This window comes from Solanum tuberosum, unplaced genomic scaffold (genome assembly GCF_000226075.1).
Source record: "Solanum tuberosum cultivar DM 1-3 516 R44 unplaced genomic scaffold, SolTub_3.0 scf00087, whole genome shotgun sequence".
Lineage (NCBI taxonomy): Eukaryota > Viridiplantae > Streptophyta > Magnoliopsida > Solanales > Solanaceae > Solanum > Solanum tuberosum.
Window position 1 is genome coordinate 1,203,971 of NW_006239017.1, and position 27,228 is coordinate 1,231,198.

General features: G+C 34.8%; 4 protein-coding genes across 4 annotated transcripts; 3 read left to right on the top strand and 1 right to left on the bottom strand.

Moving 5' to 3' along the window:
• LOC102605293 (ABC transporter G family member 11-like) lies at nucleotides 1-3,892 on the top strand. The gene is made up of 10 exons (XM_006347425.1): nucleotides 1-357; nucleotides 998-1,287; nucleotides 1,397-1,568; nucleotides 1,721-1,837; nucleotides 2,132-2,263; nucleotides 2,359-2,553; nucleotides 2,628-2,714; nucleotides 2,818-3,090; nucleotides 3,215-3,322; nucleotides 3,623-3,892. Exons 1-10 carry the CDS (start codon nucleotides 1-3, stop codon nucleotides 3,890-3,892), a joined length of 2,001 nt encoding a protein of 666 aa, XP_006347487.1.
• Nucleotides 3,893-5,098: 1,206 nt separating this feature from the next.
• On the top strand, nucleotides 5,099-8,701 carry LOC102605625 (ABC transporter G family member 11-like). Its single transcript, XM_006347426.2, has 10 exons — nucleotides 5,099-5,493; nucleotides 5,606-5,895; nucleotides 5,991-6,162; nucleotides 6,268-6,384; nucleotides 6,716-6,847; nucleotides 6,935-7,129; nucleotides 7,238-7,324; nucleotides 7,419-7,691; nucleotides 7,810-7,917; nucleotides 8,241-8,701. Exons 1-10 carry the CDS (start codon nucleotides 5,146-5,148, stop codon nucleotides 8,508-8,510), a joined length of 1,992 nt encoding a protein of 663 aa, XP_006347488.2. The 5' UTR covers nucleotides 5,099-5,145; the 3' UTR covers nucleotides 8,511-8,701.
• Nucleotides 8,702-9,787: 1,086 nt separating this feature from the next.
• On the top strand, nucleotides 9,788-16,688 carry LOC102602368 (SUMO-activating enzyme subunit 1B-1-like). Its single transcript, XM_006347329.2, has 11 exons — nucleotides 9,788-9,932; nucleotides 10,191-10,285; nucleotides 12,380-12,431; nucleotides 12,726-12,921; nucleotides 13,343-13,422; nucleotides 13,528-13,644; nucleotides 13,884-13,934; nucleotides 15,236-15,302; nucleotides 16,014-16,117; nucleotides 16,204-16,308; nucleotides 16,396-16,688. Exons 2-11 carry the CDS (start codon nucleotides 10,197-10,199, stop codon nucleotides 16,495-16,497), a joined length of 963 nt encoding a protein of 320 aa, XP_006347391.1. The 5' UTR covers nucleotides 9,788-9,932; nucleotides 10,191-10,196; the 3' UTR covers nucleotides 16,498-16,688.
• A 6,777-nt stretch (nucleotides 16,689-23,465) lies between these two features.
• Nucleotides 23,466-25,404, bottom strand: LOC102602710 (uncharacterized). The gene has a single exon (XM_015308801.1). The coding sequence runs from the start codon at nucleotides 25,237-25,239 to the stop codon at nucleotides 25,030-25,032; it is 210 nt and encodes a 69-aa protein (XP_015164287.1). The 5' UTR covers nucleotides 25,240-25,404; the 3' UTR covers nucleotides 23,466-25,029.
• Nucleotides 25,405-27,228: the final 1,824 nt, after the last annotated feature.

Sequence of the window (27,228 nt, forward strand, 5' to 3'; positions counted from 1 at the left end):
ATGAGGAACTCCTTGTCGTCGTTCTCCTCTGTAATTACATCGTCAAATGACGATGTTATTACGGAGATTGAAGAAGCAAACGAACCACAAGGCCACAATGGTATAGTTGTATATGCTCATGTGGCTTGGAAGAATGTAAATGTAATGGTTACTCTGAATAATGGAGATACAAGAAATATATTAGAAGGACTTACTGGTTATGCAGAGCCTGGAACATTTACTGCATTAATGGGTCCTTCTGGTTCTGGTAAATCTACGCTGCTCGACGCACTTTCTGGACGTCTTGCTTCTAATGCAATCCTCTCTGGAAAAATTCTCCTCAATGGTCGCAAAGCTAAGCTCTCATTTGGAACTGCAGTAAGTAGTTAGTTAATTCTACTCTTATATTTTCGTACCATAATTGGATTTTTTGAAAATGTTTTGGTCTTCTTAAATTGAGACTCCTTCCTTTTCACTTGTTAGCATTCACAACATAGTCCTAAGAGCTCTGAGAATCTAGTTTAGGGGGAGAATATGTAAGATTTTCGTTAATCCATGAACATGATTTAAACATATCAATCGGAAAAGAATCAAGAAAAAAAAGAAAGAATTAGAATTGATGGATATATTTCTCGAACAAAGGAAAGATGAAACATAAATCATGGATCAACTAAGCATTATTGTAGACTTTCTTAAAGAGGAACCTCATGTAAACACAATGGAATAAGGTTTGATCCTATCCATGAAGATTCCGTAACTATTCCAGAAATGGAAAGTTAGACACAATTGGTTACCCTGACACTCTCTTTTGTTTGGGTAAGTTTTATGAGGTCATTTCTCTCGATTTTTGTACTCTCTTTATACAGTGGATTGCTCATTTCCACATGTGGATGTAGGTCAATGGAATGAACCATGTTTGGTATATTTCTCTTTTATAGTCTCACTATCATCTCTCAAGGCATAATTTGTTAGCTTCAGCACGACACCTGATTAACTAACAAATTGATATACACCACAGGCATATGTAACTCAAGATGATACATTGATTGGAACACTAACGGTTCGGGAGACGATTTACTATTCGGCTCAATTACGTCTCCCTGATAGGATGCCAGTATCGGAGAAACGTACACTGGTTGAGAGCACCATTGTTGATATGGGCTTACAAGATTGTGCTGATACGTTTATTGGAAATTGGCACTTGCGCGGTATTAGTGGAGGAGAAAAGAGGAGAGTTAGTATCGCTCTGGAGATTCTTATGAGACCTAGATTACTCTTTCTCGATGAACCAACAAGTGGACTAGACAGGTAAATGTTCTTAAGGTCATAACTCAATTGTGTTTAACAATGTTAAGTTTTTGAATTACCTAATTAAGGAACAACATCAGATAAAATCAGCTTATTGGATTTGTGACAGTGCTTCAGCATTCTTCGTAACACAGACGCTACGTTGTTTGTCCAGAGATGGACGGACTGTGATAGCCTCAATTCACCAGCCAAGCAGTGAAGTATTTGAGCTGTTTGACAGATTATACTTGCTTTCTGGAGGAAAAACAGTTTACTTTGGTCAAGCTTCTGAAGCAAACCAGGCACGATATACCTCCCTTACTCAAGACTCTCCATCATTCTATTTTCTCATGTTAGAGACATACAATGGTCAAATTGGATCATTTTCGTCTCCGGACCCTATACCTTTTTCATCATGTGGTAGTTAGAATTAAATCTAGTTTTTGGTTTGCAGTTCTTTGCAGAAGCAGGATTTCCTTGTCCTTCTTTCAGAAATCCATCAGATCATTTCCTCCGGTGCAGTAACTCTGATTTCGACAAAGTTATGACAACTCTAGCAGACTCAATCAAAGTATGTCTTTTAAGATCATCTTGTTACTAATCAAGCTCCAAAAGTTTGCACTAGATTTTGGAATAACTTTTTAAATAAGTAATGCTACTCTGTTCACAACCGGGAACACTTGAAGCTTACTCATTACAGACGATGTGTTTTTGTTTTGATAAGTGCAATAAAATAGTCACTGATCCATATAAGTCTCCGCTTTCTATAGTCCTTTCTTTAAGCAACATTAACATTTAGTATGGCTTAGGATATAGAGATCTTCACCTTCCTTCATTTTTCTTATTCTGTTCTTATTTTAATTAGTCTGATCAGTATAATGATGATCCTCTAAACAAGATGACAACAGTAGAAGCAATTCGAAGTCTTGTTGACTTCTATCGCCGTTCTCAGTATTGCTACTTAGCAAATGAACAAGTAGAAGAAATGTCCAAAGTTGTAAGTTTTAATGTACCAATCTTTGATCTTAATTTCTTCATCATCTGTCGAGGTTTTTTCTTTGATAAAATGTGATCCCTTTTGTTTTGTGACAGAAAGGAGCAGTGCTAGATTCTAACGGTAGCCAAGCTAGTTTCTTTATGCAGTCCTACATCTTAACCAAACGTTCGTTTGTTAATATGACAAGAGACTTTGGCTATTACTGGCTGAGGCTTGTGATCTACTTAGTGGTCTCCGTCTGTGTTGGAACTATCTATTTTAATGTGGGAACCACGTATAATTCCATCCAGGTAATTTGTTTCTCCTAATGGGATTTTTAAGAAGACGCATTTTTTGCTTTATTTATCAAATTGACATTATGCAGGCAAGAGGTGCATGTGCAGCTTTCATCTTTGGATTTATGACATTCATGTCGATAGGAGGTTTCCCTTCATTCGTGGAGGATATGAAAGTTCGTACTTTGTATGACACTCTTGAAAAAGCTATCTTAATTCTATAATGATACATTGCCACACATTTCGAATAATTTGGTCCTATTTTTGCAATCAAAACAGGTTTTTCAAAGGGAAAGGATGAATGGGCATTATGGTGTCATTGCATTTGTCATAAGCAACACATTATCTGCAATGCCGTTCCTTATATTGATTGCAACTCTTTCTGGTACCGTCTGCTACTTAATGGTCCGCTTCCATCCAGGATTCTCCCACTATTTGTTCTTTGTATTGGCCCTTTATGCCAGCATTACGACGGTTGAGAGCCTGATGATGGTCATAGCAAGTGTTGTCCCTAATTTCCTCATGGGTATCGTCATAGGGGCTGGCATTCTGGTAGTAAACTTAATCTGTTTCTGTTTTATAAACTAAGAAATTTTCTGCTCATCTTAGAATCGAAAGTATTAATGCATGCATACCATTTTCTACCCTTAACAATTGTGTATGTTTGCTGTGTTAGGGAATATCTATGGTGGTCTCTGGGTTCTTCAGACTTCCCCATGACATCCCAAAACCTGTCTGGCGTTACCCAGTGTCTTACTTGACTTTCGATTTTTGGGCTATACAGGTAAATATTTGCTGCAGATTTTACCTGTTATAAACTCGCAATGGAAATGTTAACATCATCAGAGCCTAAAGATAATTGCACGTAACATAATAAGTAGACTTAGCTAGTAGCCTTAAAAATAAAGCATACGAAAGAGAAAGGCGTTATTAAGCACCAACTTGGCATGTTCAGACCAATTATGTGCTTTGATGACAGATGTAGATATCTATGTAGTAGTTCTTTGATGGAAAATCTGTTAAGATCCGTCCAGTCTTATTTTGATATATGAATCCACTGAGTTTAATTTGGTGGTTTATGTAGGGGCAATACAAAAACCACTTGAAGGGGTTGGTATTTGATAACCAGAGTCCTGATCTTCCCAAGATCACAGGTGAATACGCGCTAAAACAAACATTTCAGATTCATGTGGAAAGATCAAAATGGGTGGATCTAAGTGTCATCTTCTCCATGATAATCATCTACCGCGTGATCTTCTTCATAATGATCAAGATCAACGAGGATGTTACTCCTTGGCTCCGAGGATACATTGCTAGGAGAAAAATGCAGCAGAATGGTGCAAATCAGAATTAAGATAATGACACCATATGCTCTTGCTTAATCGCCTTCTCCAAGAATAGGAGAATCATGAACCAAATAACAAGATCAAAATGAATCAATCAAATTAGAAAACAAAGTAAAAAAAGAAGCCTATCATTTGTTTATTCTTCATTCTAATAAGTCGCATATAAAGTTGCATTCACATATTCACTATAGAAAGAATTTTTACACTTTGTAGGCTTTGAGTAAAATACTACAAATACCACTACACACTCAAAAAAAAAAAACCCTCTTTTGATTTCTTGCCTCACTAAAAATATCACTCACACTCTATTTTTTCTTCACAGACTATTTTCTTTTTTTATATAGTCTATGATATACCTTCCTCTGCTCTCTAACATGATGAAATGTGCCAATATTTCTCCCTTGTATTAATTGAGCGGTTGCCAATTTTCAACGAATGTGTGCCAGTGCAATCTGTGCAAATCACAGCCAAAAGAAAAGTGAAGATAGGGGCTGGACCTCATACATATAATACGAGTTTTGACAATAGAAATTTTAGTTTCCTTTACTACGGATTATATATGTAAACAATTGCAGTCAATGTGGAGGATTTTATACAATTCCTAAAATTAAGATATATTAAGGCATGTATATCTCTGATTCCAATACAAATATAATGTGATTTACTTAGTTGTAATCGAAAAAAATCTAGTTGACAAATGATTTGTTGCTTGATTTCAGTTGATTTTTTCTCTAATATCACTAACAATATTGCAGAATGAGGCAACTTGGCAGGGATATTGTATATCACGTTCACTCTCCCAAAAAAAAATATTCCCAGCATTTCCATGCTTCCTTCTTTAGGATCTATAAGATTCTCTCAAACGAACACTTCAAAAAATTTATATTCAAAGGCTTTAATTTTCAATATACTACTTCATGTGTTCCAAAACAAGTGTGAATTTAGGTCATTTCAGTACCCATTGAGAAAAAAATGAATAAAAGGTATAGTTTGTTAAGTTACCCCTATTGTTGCAAACAATTTCACTATTTCTTATACTGAATTTCTTAAGTGACAATAATTTTGGCACATTTTATTTTTTTTGTTAAAGCAACACTTATTTCGGGACCGCTAGCTTTATTACTCCAGTATAGAGCTGACCAGCTAACTAGTTCTTTTTTTCAAACAAACTTTATAAACATCAGAAGTAATACAAGTAAGATGCATTCCAAGAAGAAGACAACTGATTAAACAACCAAAGGGAGAATATAATTGTATATAGATGATGAGGAACTCGCTGTCGTCGTCGTCGTTCTCGTCCTCCTCTGCAATTGTGGAGATTGAAGAAGCAAGCGAACCACAAAGCCCCAATGGTATAGTGGTATCTGCTCATGTGGCTTGGAAGGATGTAAATGTAATGGTTACTCTGAATAATGGAGATACAAGAAATGTATTAGAAGGACTTACTGGTTATGCAGAACCTGGAACATTCACTGCATTAATGGGTCCTTCTGGTGCTGGTAAATCTACGCTGCTCGACGCACTTTCTGGACGTCTTGCTTCTAACGCTATCCTCTCTGGAAAAATTCTCCTCAACGGTCGCAAAGCTAAGCTCTCATTTGGAACTGCAGTAAGTAGTCCTAAGGCTATAATTTGCAACACAAGTGAGAAGTGTTGTGCTGTCAATATCCTTTTTATTCTGGGTGAATTTTGTGAGGTTATTTTAATTGTTTACAATACAGGCATATGTAACACAAGATGATACGTTGATTGGAACACTAACGGTTCGGGAGACGATTTACTATTCAGCTCAATTGCGTCTCCCCAATAGGATGCCATTATCCGAAAAACGGACACTAGTTGAGAGCACCATTACTCAAATGGGCTTACAAGATTGTGCTGATACGTTTATTGGAAATTGGCACTTGCGCGGTATAAGTGGGGGAGAAAAGAGGAGGGTTAGTATTGCCCTTGCGATTCTAATGAGGCCTAGATTGCTCTTCCTTGATGAACCAACAAGTGGACTAGATAGGTAGATAATGTTCTTAAGAATAGATCACTTATTTAACAATGTTAATTGCACAGTATTGATGAACAATACCATAAATTTCCTGGATTTTGTGACAGTGCCTCAGCGTTCTTCGTAACACAGACACTACATTGTCTTTCCAGAGATGGACGGACTGTGATAGCCTCAATTCACCAGCCAAGCTCTGAAGTATTTGAGCTGTTTGACAGATTATACTTGCTTTCCGGAGGCAAAACAGTTTACTTTGGTCAAGCTTCTGCAGCAAACCAGGCAAGATATACCTCCCTTACTCGAGATTCTCCATCATTTGTCTCCGGATTTTATACCTTTTTCATCATGTGGTAGTTAGAGTTAAATCTAGTTTTTGGTTTGCAGTTCTTTGCCGAAGCAGGATTTCCTTGTCCTCCTTTCAGAAATCCATCAGATCATTTCCTCCGGTGCAGTAACTCTGATTTCGACAAAGTTAAGGCCACTCTAAGAGAGTTGATCAAAGTATGTCTTTAACGATCATCTTGTTACTAATCAAACTCCAAAAGTTTGCATTAGATTTGGGAATAGCTTTTTAAATAAGTAATGCTATTCTGTCCACAGTTGGGAACACTTGAAGCATACACATTACAGACCATGTGTAATGTGTTTTTTGTTTTGATAAGTGCAATAAAATAGTCACTAGTCCATATATCTAAGTCTCCACTCTCTGTAGTACTTTCTTTAAGCAACAGTAACATGGATTTCTATTTATTGCCGTTGTATTTAGCATGGCTTGGGATATAAAGATCTTCACCTTCCTTCATTTAACTTATTCTGTTCTTATTTTAATAAGTTTAATCAGTACAATGATGATCCTCTAAACAAGATAACAACAGCAGAAGTAATTCGAAGTCTTGTTGACTTCTATCGTCATTCTCAGTACTGCTACGTAGCAAATGAAACAGTAGAAGAATTGTCCAAAGTTGTAAGTTTTAATGATCTTGATTTGTTCATCATCTGTCTAATTTCTTCTCTCATCAAATGTAATCTTTCTTTTCTTTTTTTGTAACAGAAAGGAACAGTGCTAGATTCTAACGGAAGCCAGGCTAGTTTCTTTATGCAGTCCTACACCTTAACCAAACGTTCGTTTGTTAATATGTCTAGAGACTTTGGCTATTACTGGCTGAGGATTGTGATCTACTTAGTGGTCTCCGTCTGCCTTGGAACCATCTATTTTAATGTGGGAACCAAGTATAATTCCATCCAGGTAACTTAGTTCTCTTAATGGGATTTTTAACTTGATTCCTTTGTAATTAATGTCTCCTACAAGAAGACGTGTTTTTTTTTATCAACTTATCAAATTGTCATTATGCAGGCAAGAGCTGCATGTTCATCTTTCGTCTTTGGATTTATGACATTCATGTCGATAGGAGGTTTTCCTTCATTCGTGGAGGATATGAAAGTTCGTACTTTGTATGACACTCTAGAAAAACCTACCTTATCTATATAAATGATACATTGCCACACAAATCTAATAATTTGGTCAATCAAAACAGGTTTTTCAAAGGGAAAGGATGAATGGGCATTATGGTGTCATTGTATTTGTGATAAGCAACACGTTATCTGCAATGCCGTTCCTTATATTGATTGCAATTCTTTCCGGTACTGTCTGCTACTTCATGGTCCACTTTCATCCAGGATTCTCACACTATTTGTTCTTTGTATTGGCCCTTTATGCCAGCATTACGGCGGTTGAGAGCCTGATGATGGTCATAGCAAGTGTTGTCCCTAATTTCCTCATGGGTATCATCATAGGGGCTGGCATTCTGGTAGTAACTTAATCTGTTTCCGTTTTAGTAGACTACGAAATTTTTGCTTATCTTAGAATCCAAAGTTATAATCCATACCATTTTCTACACTTAAAAATTGTGTATGTTTCTGTGTTAGGGAATATCTATGCTGGTCTCTGGGTTCTTCAGACTCCCCTATGACATACCAAAACCTGTCTGGCGTTATCCGGTGTCTTACTTGACTTTCGATTTTTGGGCTGTACAGGTAAAAATTTGCTTCTGATTTACCTGCTATAAACTCAAAATGGAAATGTTTAGATCATCAGAGCCTAATGATAATTACACGTAACAGTCCATAATAAGTAGAATTAGTAGTAGCCTTAGCAGTTAATGTAATGCACTAATAGCATAAACGATTTTACAATGTATAAGTTATAAATACGAAAGTACATGCTTTATAGGCACCAACTTGGCATGTTCAGACCAATTTCATGCTTTGATGAGGATGTAGATGTAGTAGTCCTTTGATGGAAAATCTGTTGAGATCCGTCCAGTCTTATTTTGACTCTAATTTGGTGGTTTCTGTAGGGGCAATACAAAAATGACTTGAAGGGGTTGATATTTGATAACCAGAGTCCTCATCCTCCCAAGATCACAGGTGAATACGCGCTAAAACATATATTCCAGATTGACGTGAACAGATCAAAATGGGTGGATCTAAGTGCCATCTTCTCCTTGATAATCATCTACCGCGTAATCTTCTTCATCATGATTAAGATCAACGAGGATGTTACTCCTTGGCTCCGAGTTTACATTTCTAGGAGAAAAATGCAGCAGAATGGTGCAAATCAGAATTAAGACAATGGCACCATATGCGCTTGCTTAATCACCTTCTCCAAGGATATGAGAATCATGGAGCAAAAAACTAGATCAAAAGGAATCAATCAAATTAGAAAACAAAGTTAAAAATAAAACGAAATTATTTAGTGCTTAACTGTTTTTATAAATAATTGTGTGTCTACAACTATTTATAAGTATAGTTTCATCATTCCCAGTCAATCAACACTAATATGTCTCACACTTTAGTGTTCACATTTTTTCCTAGTGAACGGTTCATTTTGCAGATAGTCTACATTCAGCCCCATAAGTATGGGCGTCAAATTCAGTCCAGAAATGAGTAAACAATTGAAGTAATTATTTCACAGGACTTGTAGTTTAAATACTTACTCGCAATCTCGAGAGTGGATGGTTGATCGCCGCCTCCTTGGTAAGATGCTAGCGGTCTAACTCGGGTAAACAGATGAGCCGGTTATAATAGACTTCTATCCGACAGGGTTTGATGGCTGCCTTAGGTCGGATAGGAAGAGAGAGCTTTGATGACATTTCTAGTGAACCCAAGAAAGGTCGAAGAGACCTGATGTTTACACCAAATCATATCTTGTTCTTATAATAGTGCAGAAGAAGGGCAACCTGCTCACATAATTGAAATGTGCATAGTCAATGGCTGTTAGTCTGTTACTAAATATATTTTACTAACATGTGAAATAGTAGTAAGAAGGGTATGAGAAAAATTGAAGTTTTATCGTCTAATCAAATTTGGTTCTGGAAAATCGACTCAATTCTCCTCAATGGTCGCAAAGCTAAGCACTCCTTTGAATTGCACGTAGTATATTTGAGTGTTGAATCCTATGTTGAATTGGTGAAAATCGAAAAATAAATTATCATTTTTCAATTCAGATGCACCTATCTGAAAGTTAATCAATTTTTACGTGCATTTAGGTTAAAATAACATTTCAAACTACAAATCATACTAAACATTAGGCGAAAATGCTTGATGCTAGGTCTTCACAACACTACACTTTCATACGCAAATATCTGAGGTAATCAAGGTCAGATCAACAGTAAAAAAAATAAAAAAAAATTATGAAGGGTGTATTGATTCAATGGCGACTCCAAAGTGGGGATTCATCCACTTATCCTATGAAAATTTGTTTACTGAAATTATGAAAGTTCTTCACAAATTAAAAATATCCTTTATCACATTTATATATTTAAACAATAAATTGTTAAATAGTAATATCTTTATACGTTCTTTTTGCTTAGTTAGAACTTAGATCACCAAAAAATACTCTTTTTAAAAAAAAAATACTACTTCATAAGCAATTATATAAGTTTGATCAAACTAATTGCAATTCAAAAAAAAGAAAAAGGAAACAATTGATGCTTAGCTCTCTTCTGATTTCGCCCTAAAACAATTTTTTCCTCGGTCTCTCTCACAGTGTAAGCTCTCTCCTTTGCCTGTTCTTTCACTTCTCATCTTTGTTTTGCTTATAAATTGCTTTGATTAATGCACCAAAAACCTGCTTTGTTTCACCTCTCGATTTTCTCGAGATTTAGTTTGTTTGCTTAGTTCAATTCAGTCTGTTTCAAAGTAGGAGCTTCGAGGAAGATGGACAAAGCTGAACTGAGAATTGAGCTATAAGTTTGTGGGTACTGTTTTTATTACTTATCTTAGTATGTTTTTTTGCTGAATTATAGGTTCCAATGGGAAAAGTAGGTGAGGAATTGACAGAGCAAGAAACTGCCATATATGATCGTCAAATTAGGGTTTGGGGTGTTGATGCTCAGCGAAGGTATTCTTCTTCACTCATTTGTCATTTTACACAGGCAACCAGTATGATAATGCATCACAAACACATGGTTGTTGAGGATATATGTTTACTTTACATACATGTATTATGTATATGAGCTTAGTGTCCTTAGTATCAATAGTGGAACCAGGATTTTCATGTAGTTATGGCAAGCAATTTTTTTATGTTATGCTATAGTATGAACATTCTTTACACTGTCAATGTCTACTCTTCAAAGTTACCTAGAACATAAGTTGAAGAAACATGGTCCTCGTAGCTGAGTAGAGATACTTTTAACGATAATTGAATGAGACTAAGGATGGAAGATAACTAACACAAAATGAGGTAATTTGAAGATTGTTTATGATGATTAGGTTGTGGGTCGTCCCTCTTCCACTTAGGAATGGCAGTGGAGTAGGACATGGTGGGGGTGAGGTAGGGCAAGGTAAAGTCTTAATGGGGTGAGACAGGGGAATACTCCAGCAGTGCTAGGTGGGGTAGGAGAGAAATTGATTTTTGAAAAATGTATCGTTCTTTTCCCTTCCATACCTACTTGGATTTGCCATTCTCGAGTCGAGGATCTTCTGGAAATAGCCTTTCTACCAGAGGCAAGATCTGTGAACACTCTGCCCTCTCTAGACCTCACTTGTGGGATTTCACTAGGAATGGTGTTGTTCTATAGTGAGGCTGGTCATGGGTGGGTCAAGTTGAAATTTAGTTTCACTGCACTTCACAACGCAAAGCCTCGTTCTCCATTCCTCTACTATCTCTACTTTTTCTTCATTAAGCCATCGCCGGCTCTGCATTGGAAACAATTAGCAAGAGTGACCCGCTCTCAGGTTAGGATATTGGGGTTATAAAAAGACTTTAGCATGCTGCAAGTGTTTCTCGGTTTTGTGATTTCGTTAATTTCTTGGTGGAGTGTAAGTTAAACAATTAATAGATGGATCATGAGAAATTGAGGATTAGGAGATGTGAACATAGTGTCTCTATTTTCTCTTGTTCTAGTTGTCCCACAAAGCTAGGGACTAAGGAGAGTAGTCAACACTCTATGAAGGTTTCGAAAACAGTAAAACTCATTGAGTTTTACCTTGACTGTAGGTTTTTGGTTAAAATTGTTGTAGAGCAAGGCATCACATGTCCAACCCTGCTTTTGCCTTTCCTATTTGTCATCTCTATGTACCATCACACTCCTTTCTTGAGTCATCAAAGTCTTTTTGACTTGGTATGGCTCAATCATTCTATGTGACTAAAGCTTCAAAAGGCGAAACTCCCAGTAGTGCCATCGATGCGATTCTATAGATATTGATGCTTCGCTTGCAAAAGTTCTGGTTGGCTTTTTAATACATGAGCTGTGCATTTTAGTTCGAGTCCAACTGATGGCGATTTTCTGTATACTGCTGAATATTTTCATCAAATCTGAATGCTTCTTTTTTCCTAAAATAGTGCTTTCTGTATGTTCAGGAAGACAGGGTTTTATGTTCTATTATCATTGGTAGCAAAATGGAAATAAAGAACCCATATAGGTGATACCAATTGAAGATTTGTATGTTGATTGACATAGCCTATTGCAACTAGTGTGTGATCGAGGAATCATTAATTGGTTGACTGCTTAAAACAAGTAGACTTGCTAACTGCTACATTGGTCACTCTTGCATATAAGTTCTCTGTTTAGTGACAGATTTCTGGTTGGCCTCATCTATAGTTTAGTGTACATCTCTTCAAACTAAGGCGAGGAGCAAGGGTGTAAATTTCTGTGTTACATGGATTCCTTTGTTCTTGGCCTACCCCTGTCAAGATCGTGACTTTTGCAATGGTACTTGTATCCTCCAAAATACACTACAAGTGCCTACTGAAATTTGAACATACTCCTACTCATTAGCTGAATCTGATTCTTGTACTTATGCCCATTTAACGTGTGTAGAATTTATTCCAGTATAATGGAATGTGTGCTCATCCTATGACTTACTTTTAATTTTAAAAGCAGTATTCTATCTTCAAGGGAATGACATATACAATATTTTAGATAGATATCTGGTAGACCATCTAGTTCTTTCATTTTTATATAAAATTCTACTATCTTATTATTTGTATCAGGTTGAGCAAATCTCATATATTTGTCAGTGGACTGAAAGGGACTGTTATTGAGGTACAATTCTACCAGTTAATCACTTTTTGGAGTAAATATTTATTGCCATATTAGTTACTATGCTTGTTTTTTTTTTTTTGAGAAAGGTAGTTACTATGCTTGTTTATCAATAAAACTTTTCAGTCATTTGTTATTGATGGAATTGGATCATGTCCAAAGCATAAACTGTATATCATGCTTCTTGCCTTTTTGATAGGATAAGTTTTAATAGATATTTTCAGTTCCAGATGCTAAATTCAAAAATGAGGAACTTCAGATTATATTAACTTCTTCTTTCTCCTTTTTCTTTCCCAGTTCTGCAAGAACATTGTCTTAGCCGGAGTTGGTAGTTTGACACTAAATGATGATCGACTTGTAACAGAAGAGCTTCTGTCTGCTAATTTCTTAGTTCCTCCTGATGAAAATGTGACCCGTGGGAAATCACTTGCTGAGCTTTGTTGTGAATCACTGAAAGATTTCAACCCTATGGTTTCTGTTTCTGTTGAAAAAGGTTGAGATCTGTTTGTACTGTAATTTATTTACAAACTCTTTAACCTGCATAGTTCCTCTTAACTCATCAAACACCAGTGCATTTCCGCTTTTGTTGTTCTTTGATCTGGTAGTGATTTCATAAGCTAGCTTAATTTGCCACTTATTTTTCTTTTTTCCTAACACATATAACTGCTTTGTGCATATTACGCTTATCTGACTGTTAACTCTTTTTATACTCTCAAATCATGTTAAAAGGTGCATTAAGAAAGTTCCTAACATTTCACTTCCGACTCGAGTTCTTAGCTATATTTTCTATTTGGTTTTCATGATATGCAGTGTCAGGTGCATGTTAAGCACCTTATATCTATCCATTGTCAGAATCAGATTGTGTCGAAGCATTTAAGATTTCATTTCTTATGTCTCATATGCTATATTTTTAGGTGATCTGGCCAACTTCGATGTTGAATTCTTTCAGAAGTTTGATGCTGTTGTCATCAGTTGTTGCTCGCTTTTGACAAAAGTATGGACATTCTTCTTGCTTGTTGAAAATAAAGTAGAGGATTTTTCCAATGAAAATACTAGTTTTTTTTCTATGATTTTACTTTTGATTATGCTCCATATGCAGAAATCGGTTAATGTGAAGTGTCGCAATTTGCCAAGACGTGTCGCATTTTATACAGTAGAATGCCGAGATTCATGCGGTGAGATATTTGTTGACTTGCAGAATTACAGCTACTCCAAGGTTACAACCATATTCATTTCTTTTTAGGTCTCCTTTGGTTCAGTTGGATTTAATCCTCAGATAGAGCGTCTCCATGTTGAATGATTATACAGCTTGAGTTATCTTCTTTTGACCCTTTTCTTCAGTTCAATCTAGTCCTTTCCACACATAGGTGTACTTTTTATCTTGAGGGCCTATATCTTGCTTATCATATTGCAAGATCTGATGAAGCTCGTAAATCCCTTTTTATGCTTCTGCAGAAAAAGAAAGAAGAAACAATTGAATGCCAACTACAGTATCCGAGTTTTGAGGTATGCTGCATCAAAGTATCAATAAAGAAAATATGGTCCTGTTTAGCTGTTGTGCTGTTACTCAACTATCGATGAGATTATATATTCTTATCCATATTTTTTATTTTTAAGATTGCAGTCTCAACAAATATCAGATATGTCGAAGTCATTATCCCTTTGGGGGGTTTTCCACCTAAGTTAATGACAACTATATCTGCTTAGTGGAAAGCATATGTATGCTTAATGAATAATAGGTGATTGCAGCCACTTATTGTTTCACATTTTATAGCTGAAACCTTATGGATCTCTATATGTTGTTTCTAAACAGATCAATTTGCTTCAGTCCAGCTGCATGGTGGTTTATATCATTGCCTAATGTCTATGATGTTTTCAAACATGATTTTCCCTTTCAATCTTGTGTTAGCACTACTTTTTTTTTCCTTTAAGTACCTTGTTTCGGCACTATTCAAAGTTTGATAGATGATATCCATCTGCTTAACATCCTAACATTTATGTGGCAGCTTTGAAGCTTGTCCCCATATCTGGCAGCTTTTAAATGGCAACACTTAGCTGCCAATGTGATTGTCTATAGAGTTGGGCAAAGTTTTTGGTGATTGTAACCTTCTCATTTCAAAGTAACAAGAATTTCCGAACGATCTGCCTAGATATAGTAGTTTAATTAAAGAATTGATTTGACCTAGAGACAACATCCTTGCAATTTCCATTACCAGTTCCATTGGTGAACACCTCAACACCTGCTTGGTGGGTTCTAAGGTGCATTGTGTTTCATCACTTCCATTTTCTTCACGACCATCACCAGACATCAAATAATCCACCTTAACGCGTTTCCATGTCCAGTATTAGCACTGATGAAGTCCTGCAACGCCAGTTCAGGCATAACTGTTGGCATAATGATTGCATCTAGATTTGAAATCTTAAAGAATCTCACAATCCCCAAAAAATATTAGACCAGTTAGTATGGAATTCCTTGGAACAGGTAGAGGTTTAAAGGCATAATATGCTTTAAAGAGAGACAACAATGTAACATATGCTAATTATTCTTGTAATCTCCTTTAACATTCAAAATCAGATTAAGGGCTTGAAAAAGGGAGGAGGAAATTCAGTACCAAATGCTTGGCAATCCTTGGTAGAGCTTATTTATGAATTCGTGCTGTACCCTGTAAATGAACAAATAGGTGGTCTTTCCGGAGTTACTAAATTGTGATGGTTTCTTAACCTGAAGTTAATAGGGTTTCTGTGATCCAGAGTATTTCATAAGATTTTCATATCAAATGGCAATTGCCTTACCTACACTTCTGCAGGAAGCCATTGCAGTCCCCTGGAGATCTCTACCCAAGAGAACGTCAAAGCTATATTTTGCCATGAGAGGTACTCTATTTCTCAGGTTGTTGTAATTTCTTATGCAGATTTAAAGATGCTCTATAAATCCACTTTTTCTATCTGGTGCATGATTGTTAATGTGAATTTCAGCTATATAGTTACAAGAACAGGGAGAGAGATCAGTGGGTTACAGTCAGACCCAATCACTATGTGGCATGTCTAAGTTCTCCGGATCTTTGCTTCCACTTTGATATTAGGGATTTAGAATGTGAACCAATGCGCTCACTTTTAGAGAGGGTGCAGCACTGTTTCCTGGTATTCCCCTTCCCACAACCACCATTCTTCTAATCTACAAGCTCATATTACAAGATAACTGCCTATTTCCGGTGTTCAAATTCTAATAATTTGCTGGAAAAAAAGCATCAATTACCAATGAGAATATGACAGGGTGCTTTTCAGAATTATGATTTTTGTGTTCTTCCTCACATATGATAGATGTGGCCTTCTGAAATTACAAAAGTTCTATTATCTGTTGTGATTATAGTTGAGTGGTAGAGATCTAGGTAATATTCCATTTTTTGGTAGCCTGGACCCCAAAAATAATTAAGCAGCTATCTTGGTGTTGGTTTTCACTGAAATTATTATGGTGACAAAGTAATAGGAAGCTCACTAATGTACATTTTGATGCATACCTTAAGTGAAACAGTAAATTTACTCAAGTGTCTTGTCCTTGACTTGTGGACTGGTAATTCATTGCAGTTCTAGAGAGGTTTGAAGTGCTTGAAAAGCGAAACCTTCAAGATAATTCCGCAGATGACCTTCCAAATGTTCTGAAGTTGAGGAAGGAACTTTGTGAGGCACAGGTATATTCCAGAGTTCGATATGCACAAATATATTAATGTAATGCATCACCTCCAAGTCCTTAACGAAATTGCCTCTTGATTTGCAGTGCATAAATGAATCTCAGATCCCGGTTCCTCTCCTGCAAAGGTTGTTAGCAGCTAGAGTTGAATTTCCTCCAGTTTGTGCCATTATAGGAGGAGTCCTTGGACAGGTGATTATGCTGCTGTCTTGTTCAAAAATACTATTGGCACCTCTCGACTTTTTCGCTTATGTGTTTCTTTTGTTTTTATCCATATAGGAGGTTATAAAAGCAATATCTGGAAAAGGTGATCCTCTTAAAAACTTTTTCTTGTTTGATGCCACGGATGGCAAAGGAATAATAGAGGACATATCAGGATAATCAGTGGCTTGTGGTAAAAATTCTCTTTATTAATGCTAACCTTATTTGTGGATTTGTCACCTATGGATGAACTTTCAGTATGTAATTACTCAACTAACCATATGTTATCTCACTGATATGACTTAGTTCAGCTTTTTGAGTGTTAATCTGATTGCACTTTGGTTAAACATCATATGCTGGTTTATTTCTTATTCCAACATGATCATGATATTTTATCAGAAATACTTGTACACAACAGGCTATTAGCAACCAAAGAAATTAAATTATTTAAAAACTGTGTGAGTTATGAATAATGCTGTTGTTCTTTTGAAGGGGAAGATCTTTTGGTGGATTGTAACTTTTAAATATTAAAAGGTGGTGCAAAGTGAAGTGGTGAGTTGTGACCATCACCCTCCCTTTTGCCCTTTTTGTTGATGATTGCTTCATGATTAGTATCTTTTAGAGAATAGAACAAACACTCTTGGATTTTAAAAATACAAATAAACTTTTGCACATTGAAAAGTTTTTCATAATTGTTACTCTAAATAAAAAAAGTTGACTTTAAGAGTAAATAAATTACTCAACTAAAGAGTAGTACACAAGGTGATTTATTTTCGTTTCTCCAATTTTGATGGACAAGGTTACCCAACGAGAGATGCACAAGTTAATTTGAACCCAAAATTATAACTATGTATTAAAGAAAATACACAACTGAACAACAACATGATTTTTTTTTTCACCTGTTCACTTGAACAAAGTTATTCAATATTTTATTTAATATTTGTATTGATGAAAGATAGCATTGAACTTAAAATGGTCAAGATTTTACAATAACATACCTAATCTAGTGAAATTTTACAAAATGGGGTCTCAAGAGGAGAGTGTATGCAAACTTTTCCTCAAAAGATCTTCGGCTCAAGTGAAGCAAATCAAAGTAGTAATAAAAATGAAAAACAACAGTGAAGAAAAACAGGATAACTCATAGGAAAGTAGTGTGAGCATACAAGCAAGGAATCGTAAAATCAACAATAAGGTACAATCACCTAAATATAGTAAACAACATATGATAATTAATATCAAAAGTCAAAAACTACCTAACTAAGCTAATATTAAGACAATGTTCGATTGCCTACTATTCAACAAATAATTCAAACGACCTATAATTTCGTCTGTTCTAACATTTTGACACAACCTATGCTTAAGATGATTTTTCAAGGGAAAAATAAAATTGGAAAAACCCGTCAAATATTTATATCAAACTATATTTATTTATCATAATTAAGTAATTTAACAAGGTGAAAATATATAATAATTTATCATAGTTTTATAGTGAAAGAAATGGTGTACAAACGCATATTATGTCTGATACATCTAAGATATAAATATTCGATGTGGATAAATTTTACCGAAAAATAAACTAGAAAGCTGCAAATCCATCGGATTGTTAGTTCTGTTGTAATTGGTTCTATGAACAAATCTCCACCAAATTTTAAAAAATATAGCACCCAACATAAAATATTACGTCACGCAGCCTAATATAACATTATACTATATTGTACCTGGGAGGAAAACATTATACATAATATGTTCGATCATATACAGTCATACAGAAGTGTATAATAATATATATAAAATGCTTATACACAAATATATACTCATATTTATACTTCGAGTTCGAGGATTGAAACATTTCACAAGAGCTCCCAAGTCCCACCCACCAGTGGCGGACCCAGGATTTTCGTTCAGGGGGTTCGAAAAATAAAAGTATAAATGTGTAAATAAGCCAACAAAACAAAATTTCAAGGAAGTAGTAGTATATAGTTTTAGTGGCGGACCCTTGAATTTTCTTGGGTTTAAAACCACACTTTTAGCATGTTTTATAAAATAAAAAACTATAAAAAAAATGCAAAAAACGGAACTGAAACTAAAAAAAAATGAAACTAAAAAATAAAAAAATAAAATGCTAACACGAGTCAAACCCTTGAAGTAAAGCTTAATTTCTAAGGGACCTGCCGCTAGGCTATCAGTTTTTCCTTGTCATTGAGGGGGTTCAAAATATATATATCCACATAAATACTGAAAAATTACCTTATATAAATAGTGTAATTTTTTGTCGAGGGGTTCGGATGAACCCCTGGAACCCACGTGGATCCGCCCCTGCCCCCCCCCCCCCCCACTGCAAAGAGCGATGTCTACAGCTACGGAGTGGTTGTATTAGAAGTCTTGAGAGGGAAGCAGCCACNNNNGACCCGGACCCCCCCCCCCCACCCCCCCCCCCCACACACACAAAAAAAACTATAAGGATAAAACTAATATATTTATTAAAATGTGACTTCTTCTTGAGATAGATTTATCAAAAAGTTCAAAGATACGAGGCAATTTTTTAATTATCTAGCTACAACCTACACCATCAAAAAAAGAAAAGAAAAAAAGAGAGAAGGAATTGCATCCTAGCTATTAGATGTTTATTTATTTATACTCTTTAAAGGATATGCAGAATCTGTTTTATTTATTTATTTTAAAAAAGGAAATCCATTCGAATATTAACATCTGAAATGTTTTAAAAAAATATTTTTACAAAGTTCATATAACTTAAATATTTTTCTCAAATCTTATTTCAGCCTTCTTCCAATTATTAATCATGCCATTCTGTCTGGAATAAAAATATTCGATTCTATACATATGAATATACATAAAAAATTATTTATTCACCAAACTACTGACTTGGTTGGTACCATAAGAGATATGACATATTTGACAGTTTGATAGATACCTAATTAGGAATATAATCAATAACATTGAAGAAAAAACAAAAAAATATACCATCTTTATATATGATCCAAGAAGAACAAGTTGGCATATTTGGCCAAAATCAAGACCCTAAAAAAAGGGGAAAAAAGATGCTTCCTTTCAAATATCTCATAAACAGAAGTCTAGGAGGGATATACCCTGTTCCAAGTAGTGTCATGATGTTATATAGATAATGAAAAAAATGGAAATGTTGAGTATAATGAGAAAAATGAAAATATTGGGTATAAATATGAAAAATGGAATTGCTCATCATTATACTCCTAATACTTTATTCATTTGTTCACCTTTTCAAATATTAATATACGATTACAATAAAAATTATGTAAACGCCACTAACAAATTAAAAAGTAGGTTGGAATTGGAAAAAAATTGAAAGACATTAAGGGTGTGTTTGGTATTGAGGAAAATAATTTCTGATTTTCTCATGTTGTTTGGTCAAAATTTTGAAAAATATTTTCTCTAGGAAAACAGGATCCTTAAAAATGAGGGTAACGTAAACATATTCTACAAGTAGCATTCCACCTTGATTATGTTCTCCCGTCAGCATGCCTTATCTTCACCCTACCCCCTACAGCCCTATGCCCCTATTCCCACCACCCCCACATCCCCTACCTTTCATATTGTTTGTCTAAATTATTTACAAATACTTTTAGAATAATATTTTTTTATTTGAAACACAAAAAAATAAAATAAGTAACTCACTTATTTTCCGAAAAAATATTTTCAAGAAAACATTTTCTGAACACACACTAAACTTTTGGAATATGAGTAAATCTGCAATCAAACTTTAACCTACAAGAATATTTCAAAACTTGGGCACTTTTTAAAAAGCATACATCAAGACTCTTGTACAAAGAAAATATGATATTGGCACGGCTCAATCAAATTAAAATAACCAAAAATGTTTGGAAACTTTTATTAGATTGAGCCATTCCAACATCACAATTCCATAACATCGCACCGAATTCCTCATAATTGTGAAGTCAAGCATGAACAAGAATATATGAGTTCACCTGATATATATTAGCAGCTTTATCGGAGAATTTCCTATCTTAATAGAAGCTTTTCAAAGAAATAACATACTAAGGTGGATGATCCCATGAGGAAGTACTCGTGTTGCATCCCTTTTTCGAATAAACGAAGAGACCAAGAATATACTATTGGCTGCCATGACCATGGTAGTTGTATAATGAGGAAACCCTAGTTTTGGAGGGAGAAAAAGATGGAGTAATATATATATATGAAAGAAAAGTAGTTAAGTTGGTGGATTTATAGATAATAATTTAGGACATTTTGATATAAATTAGGTTTTGGGCTTTTGGTTAATGGTGTTCCACGACATATATAGGTAGTGGTTGATGATAAACATCTAAATAACACAAAAACAGCTAATTATGGTCCCTTTCACTCCAATTATGTTTCTTTCAGATTGCATTTTCTAAAGATTTCTTTTCAATCATTTGTTAACCTAATTTCCATTTTTATAAAAAAAAAATGTGTTTTTCTTTTATAATCCTTGCCATATTCATCATTATTATGTCATATATATATATTGCATATCAAGGGAGAAATTCCCCTCCTATGATCAAAGTGACGTACAAACCAAAATAAAAACATCATGCTAAAAAAACACAGTTTAGATACAATATTACGACTCTACTTCACAAATTTTTCATTTTTTGAAATATTCCTGGAATTGCTTAAATATATTAATATTACTATTATGGTTAAAATAATAATATATTATTATTACTATTTGTAGTCCAAAATAAAGTGTTAACCAACTGTGACTTATGGCGGGTGAAATGAGATCTATTGGCCTCTAAAAGAAAAGAAACAAAAAGAGATTTCTTAACCATTTATAAATTGAATAGAAGAAAAGTAATTTTTTTTAGATCTCTTATATGAAAAATTAAAAAATTTCTTATTAAAAAACATAAAACTAAAAAGATATATATAATTGACATACAAAAACCAACTCTCGTTTTGTACATCACAACCCATTAAGTAGTGCCGTAAAACTTCACAATTATTAGCTCGTGCGGCCTATAATACTGGTAAGTATATTGCATGGCCTGTTTTGAACACAATTATTGAAATTCATTTTCTGGTTGGTAGTATTCCTTTTGAATTCCCCAGCGGCAAAAGCGGAATCAGAATTTTTAAATTTATTATGTTTAAATTTTAAATTTTAATTTGTAAGTTATTTTTCACAACAAATATAAAATTTAAACTAAAATTATTGAGTTTAATAGAATCCATAACCAACTCGCTTCCTCTGCCCCCCTTCTTATTGGTTGGTACAATTGGGGGCAATAAAAAGGACATTCAGAAGCTAATGATTCTCGAGTCCTTTTACACAAAAAAAAAAAGGCATATACATACACCTAACTCCATCAACGCTTTGGTGCACTCACATCCAACTGAAAGAAAATTGGAAATCTCATGAAAAAGATGGCATTTGAGACCATATTGAGTCTAATTCATTTTTGTATCGTATCATACACCTCATAGGTTCATAAACAAAACAAAAACTATTATCATAGTGTTCAGATCAGCTTTCACATATCATGACTAATTTCACGGAATATTTATCACCACACACCACCAACAAGTATAAGATAACTCTATCCACTAAGGTTGGGACAAAAGAAAAGAAATCACCTAATATTTTTTGTCTCTACTGGAATTTGAGCATGAGATCTCATGATTCTCTTCCAAACGAAAATTGTACTTCGTCTTTTCAATTTTAAATCTTCTCTATTGAGTTTTATATGATGATATTTGAGTAGACACAAAATTTAAAATGATAATGGACCAATGCATTATATAGTGGTAGCGGAAAACAATGTTAAAGTAATGATAATTTTACAATGGAGAAAAATATGAGAAACAAATTTGAATTTGCAGTAGTTTTATTATATATCGAGAGGTTAAAGATCATTTTACTATACTTCCATTTCGACATATTCTGTACACATAGTTGATCAACCAGCGAACAAGGAACCTCATTATTAACTTCTTCCATTTCATAACAAGGGCAGAAGCTAGGTGGAAGCAAGGGGTTCATCCGAACCCTACTTCTTCATATTTGAATCTCTTAGTAAAAATTCTGACTCCGCCACTATTTCATAATCCCGACACATCTGTATTGGAATTCCGAGTTGAACTCCAGAAGAAATCGAACAAATCAAAGATTAGGAGTTTCTTTTTTTCTTTGATAAGTGAGTGAATTTTAGTCGCCTCAAAATCAGCATCAACAAAAGGTTATGAAGACTTCCTTTGTCATTCAAGAACAAGAAGGCATGAGTTGTTTACTTGTTTATGCCCAAATTATACTGCGATAAAGAACTACTAGCAAGAGAACAACATTTGATCAGCAAAGATACATGAAACAGAGTAGACACAGCAAAATAAGCTCATTTCTGACACTAACTTTTTTACTGGTTAATAGAAATATAGCTAATACTCCGACCACACCGGTCAAAACACCAAATAAAAAAGGTATGATTTTCCTTGTTAGCCAAACGCGTGAAGAGCTAACAGGAGTATGCCTGAAACGACGAACACAGAATATGAGAAAAAAGTTTCAAAGGTCAAACCAGTTGGCTGGTAAAGCTTGTGTTCAAGGTCAATAATAAAGTCTACAAACTAGTATTGCTAACATGAAAGACTACATTTGGCACCACACAAGTTTTGACGCCACCTTTGGGGCCCACTGACCAAGAGCAGTGATCTACTTTGCTCTCTATAGTCCCACTTCACTCGATCCATAGATTTCCTTATTGCCTGAGCAATTATTGCCAGCAGCCCACAGAGGAGATTCTGCTGATGATGGTGGTGGGTCTGAGAGGAGAAGGTAGTTTCTAAGGATCTTTTAGAAATTCGAGCGAGTATCACCATTTCAATTTTTAGAGTTGTCTGTGTGAGAGAGAAGGAAGGAGGGAGAGTGCCGGAATTAGAAATGCTATTGCAATTTCTTTTGTTTAAATTATAGGTAGTCAAAAATGCTATTGCAAGTGACTTATCATAACCTGATTCTGTATATTTGACCTCCTGGTCATTTGTAATATTTTGAGCAATTCAAATACTTCAATGTGAAAATAAAAGGCTTTGCATTTAGCTATTATATTGAGGTTGGTGACCATACATAAAATTAACTCGAGAAGTGAGAGTAGTTCAACTTAAAAGGACATGATATATTAGTGAATGGTGCTAAAGGCACTGAGGCATATAGAATATTAGTATGCAGGTATCTCACGGCAATCCCCATGGAAAACAAACTCATGGGAGGCCTGCTGCTAGTATTCAGACAAACATGTTGTATGAGGAAGTAAAAGGGGAGTTAGTAGCTATAGCGGGTTTCATCACTTTTCTTCAACTTGTCCTCAGCTTTTCTTCAGTTCATCCTCGAAGAAAGAATGCAACATCAGGAAATGTCACCATTGCAAACATTAGCCCCTGTTTTCTAGTACGACATGTGAACTTGAAACTACAATCAGAGTCAGATGCGACTGATCCAACCGAACTAAATATAGAACTCAAAATAGCCCGTCCGTTGGACGATAGAACATGGAAGGGTCATGCCCATTCTCTATTAGGCAAGAGTAGAATTCCAGATGTATATGATAAGATTGAAGATTCAAACAAGGGAGAAAAGGAAAAGTGAATAACAAGACGAGTCGAGATACCCAAATGGAATGGCTTGACCATTGAACAATGAAGTGTCAGTTAAAGGCAAACAATATTCAGCAGTGACAATCGATCAACTACTCTTCAATCTCAAATTAGTTGGACCAGCTATGTCAATCCTTTATTTCCAGTTGAGAAGATTTATCATAGCTATGCTTTGCATATCTCATATTGGCAGAGGTAACATCAAGCAGTGGCAAAATGAAAACAAATCTATACATTGACCACAAGTCATTCTCCTTCATGTATAGTCTAATGTTTCAAACTCAGGAACTATAGAATATTCAGCAAAGCATACAATTCTTAAATACTTATGGATGAATGAGATTTAATATTTTCCACAATTCGGATTGTTGGATGGATACTAGAGGGGTGGATCTAGCCTAAGGTATGGGTTCCTGGCAACCCAGTAACTTTAGTTCATACTTATATTTGTATTACAAAATTCACAAAATATTTATAAATAATTGATTGTGAATCCAGTTATTACTTTACATTAACTTGAGCGCATTGTAAGAATTCATAAACTTCAAATCCTAGATCCGTCTCTAATACTAGTTCAATTTTTTTAAATCTTAGTACTTGAAGCAGGACCATTATTCCATACGAAGTTTTAAAAAAAATATTTGCCAATTGTTTACTGTGTTTCATTGTTGCTATGTTTTCTATGCTATTTTCTTCTTCTTTGTACTTGAATTTGTTGTACTTGAGACGAGCGTCTTTTAAAATCAGCCTCTCTACCTCCCAAGAGGTAGTAGTAAGGTGTGTGTACAATCTTACTCCACTTGTGCGATTTCACTGTGTATCTTGTTGTTGTTGGAGAATCTAATAATCGTGTACAATGATGCACCAAGTTAAGGTAAAATTAGAGAAGCAGTGCATAATGCTTTTAAGTATTAACAGTTCACCCAATTGATACAATCTGGTAGTAGCAAATTAAGAAATCGAAAATGGAAGATCAATTGCTACTATTCTATAAGCAAGAGAGAGATTAATAAAGATCTGAGAGAGATTGTTACAAACTTACAAATAGTGAAGGTAAAAACTACTTTAGCCGACATAGACATGGACGCCAATGGCAAGGAGTAAGATAGTGATGAGGCCAAAGTAAATTACGGCATGGACCAAAATGGAAACGCCGCTGGTTTGCATGTTCCCGAATTCAACCGTTTTTCCACGGCCGGGAAGCTGGAATAGTAGACCCGGAGTTAACAGCACGAACAGCACCACTGCTATCAAAACTGGGCCCCAGTCCTCCATTGTTAATCGGAAATTAGCTCGTTGATTTGAACAGAGTAAAGAAATGGGGAAAAGTGTGAGGATAAAAGCGAAAGATCCAGAAAAGAAAAGAAAACAAAAAGTGGACTAAGAAGTCTAAAAGAGAAAAAAGAGACAGATCTGACTGTAAAAGAGTAGTTTAGCAGTCAATTGAAGTGGTATGTGAATCATAATTGTACAAGATTAGGGATAAGTGGTATTAGGAAACTCATTATCTTATTTTACGGAAAATAGTCAAAAAATACTCTTAAATTTGCTAAATTGAATAAAAATATTTTCAATTAATAGTTTGGGTTTAAAATATTTGTTCTGTAAATTATTTGGTCCAAAAATATTTAAATTGTTACTTAATAAGTCAATCAATACTTAAAGATAAATTTTACCAAATGGTGGTTAGATGACTTAGATCGGCTTTATTTAATGAAGTGAGTATTGGCCAGTCAAGGACTCTCACCTGGTCCTTAAAAATGCAAGTGGGAGAAATGAAGATGTTGATATGGATGCACGAGTATAATCAGAGCGATGGGATTAGAAATGGGGATATCTAGCCATCTAGGACAAAGTAGGAGTAGCTCTAAGGTGGACAAGATGAGGGAGGAGAGACTGAGATGGTTTAGGGATGTGAAGATGCCTAGTGAGGAGGTGTGAGAGGTTGAATATAGTGGATCGAGGAGAGGTAGATCGGTAGGTTGAAAAAGTATTAAGATGAGGTGATTAGACAAGATACGACGCATCCTCCGCTTACCTAGGTAGGAAGGTATGGAAATCACGAATAAGGTAGAAGGTTAGTATGCAGTTAAGAATTGTTGTATTACTAGCCTTTTTATGTATTTGGCTGGATAATAACATAGAGCACCATGCCATTCATTGTATTAGCCTATTCATGTATTCTTTGGCTTTTGGTATCTGATACTATTGTAGTTCTTACTTTTGATATTTCACATCATCGGTTATTTACCGTGTTTCTATTATCGTACTATTTTGTTGATTCAGCATTATATTGTTGTATTTTCTACACTGTTTTCTTCTCTTTTTGTACTTGAATTTGTTATTCTGGAGTCGAGGGTCTTTCGAAAACATTCTCTCTACCTCTATGAGGTAGTTGTAAGGTCTACATATACTCTAATACTATCTAGATTCCACTTATGAAATTTAACTAGGTATATTGATGGTTATTTGTTGGTTACTTAATAGTTCAGAAATATCTCCTTTAAAAAAAAATTAATGTATTATTTCTTTTCTTTTTAAATACATTCTTTTCGAAGTAATACATGGATAAACTTTATAAAAAAAGTTTGAGAAAATTTAAAAGAACCAACATTATATCTTGCATCTTGGCCCAACAACATGTTCGAACCAGATTTTGAGATTCGAGTGCCCCCAATATTAGTTAATATTTATGGTCAAATAGATATTTGGTAAAAAACTAATTTCAAAAGTGCATTTAAAATCTATGGTTAAACGGTTCATTGTTTGAGATATGATAAGTGTGTTTATCTTCTATTTTTAAGTAGAAATTTCATGTATGAGCTCTAAAATAAAGTATTTTTTTTTAAAGAAAATACCTTATTATAACGACCATGAAATTGAACCACTGATATCGAACTCCCATATTCAAACGAGCAAAAAAGTATTTGATTTGCGTTGTCCATTATTAATATAATATAAGATAGTACAATAAATCAACTTATTCCACGCATCTATGGAAAATCAAACCAAACAAAAAAAAAGTGTACCACTCAAGATGCCCAAAACGTACATCTTTCAGTAGACACAATTAATTAAAAATGTCACATATTAATTAGAAGGTCCCTTGCATTTACAAAGCACGAATAGATGAAAAACAGAACTATAGCATCACAAAAACAGTAAAAATCCAATAAATCCCAGAATAACTTTTATTCAACCTAAGAAGAAGTCAAGATTTTTCACTAAAAAATTTAACGTATAATATATATATATATATATATA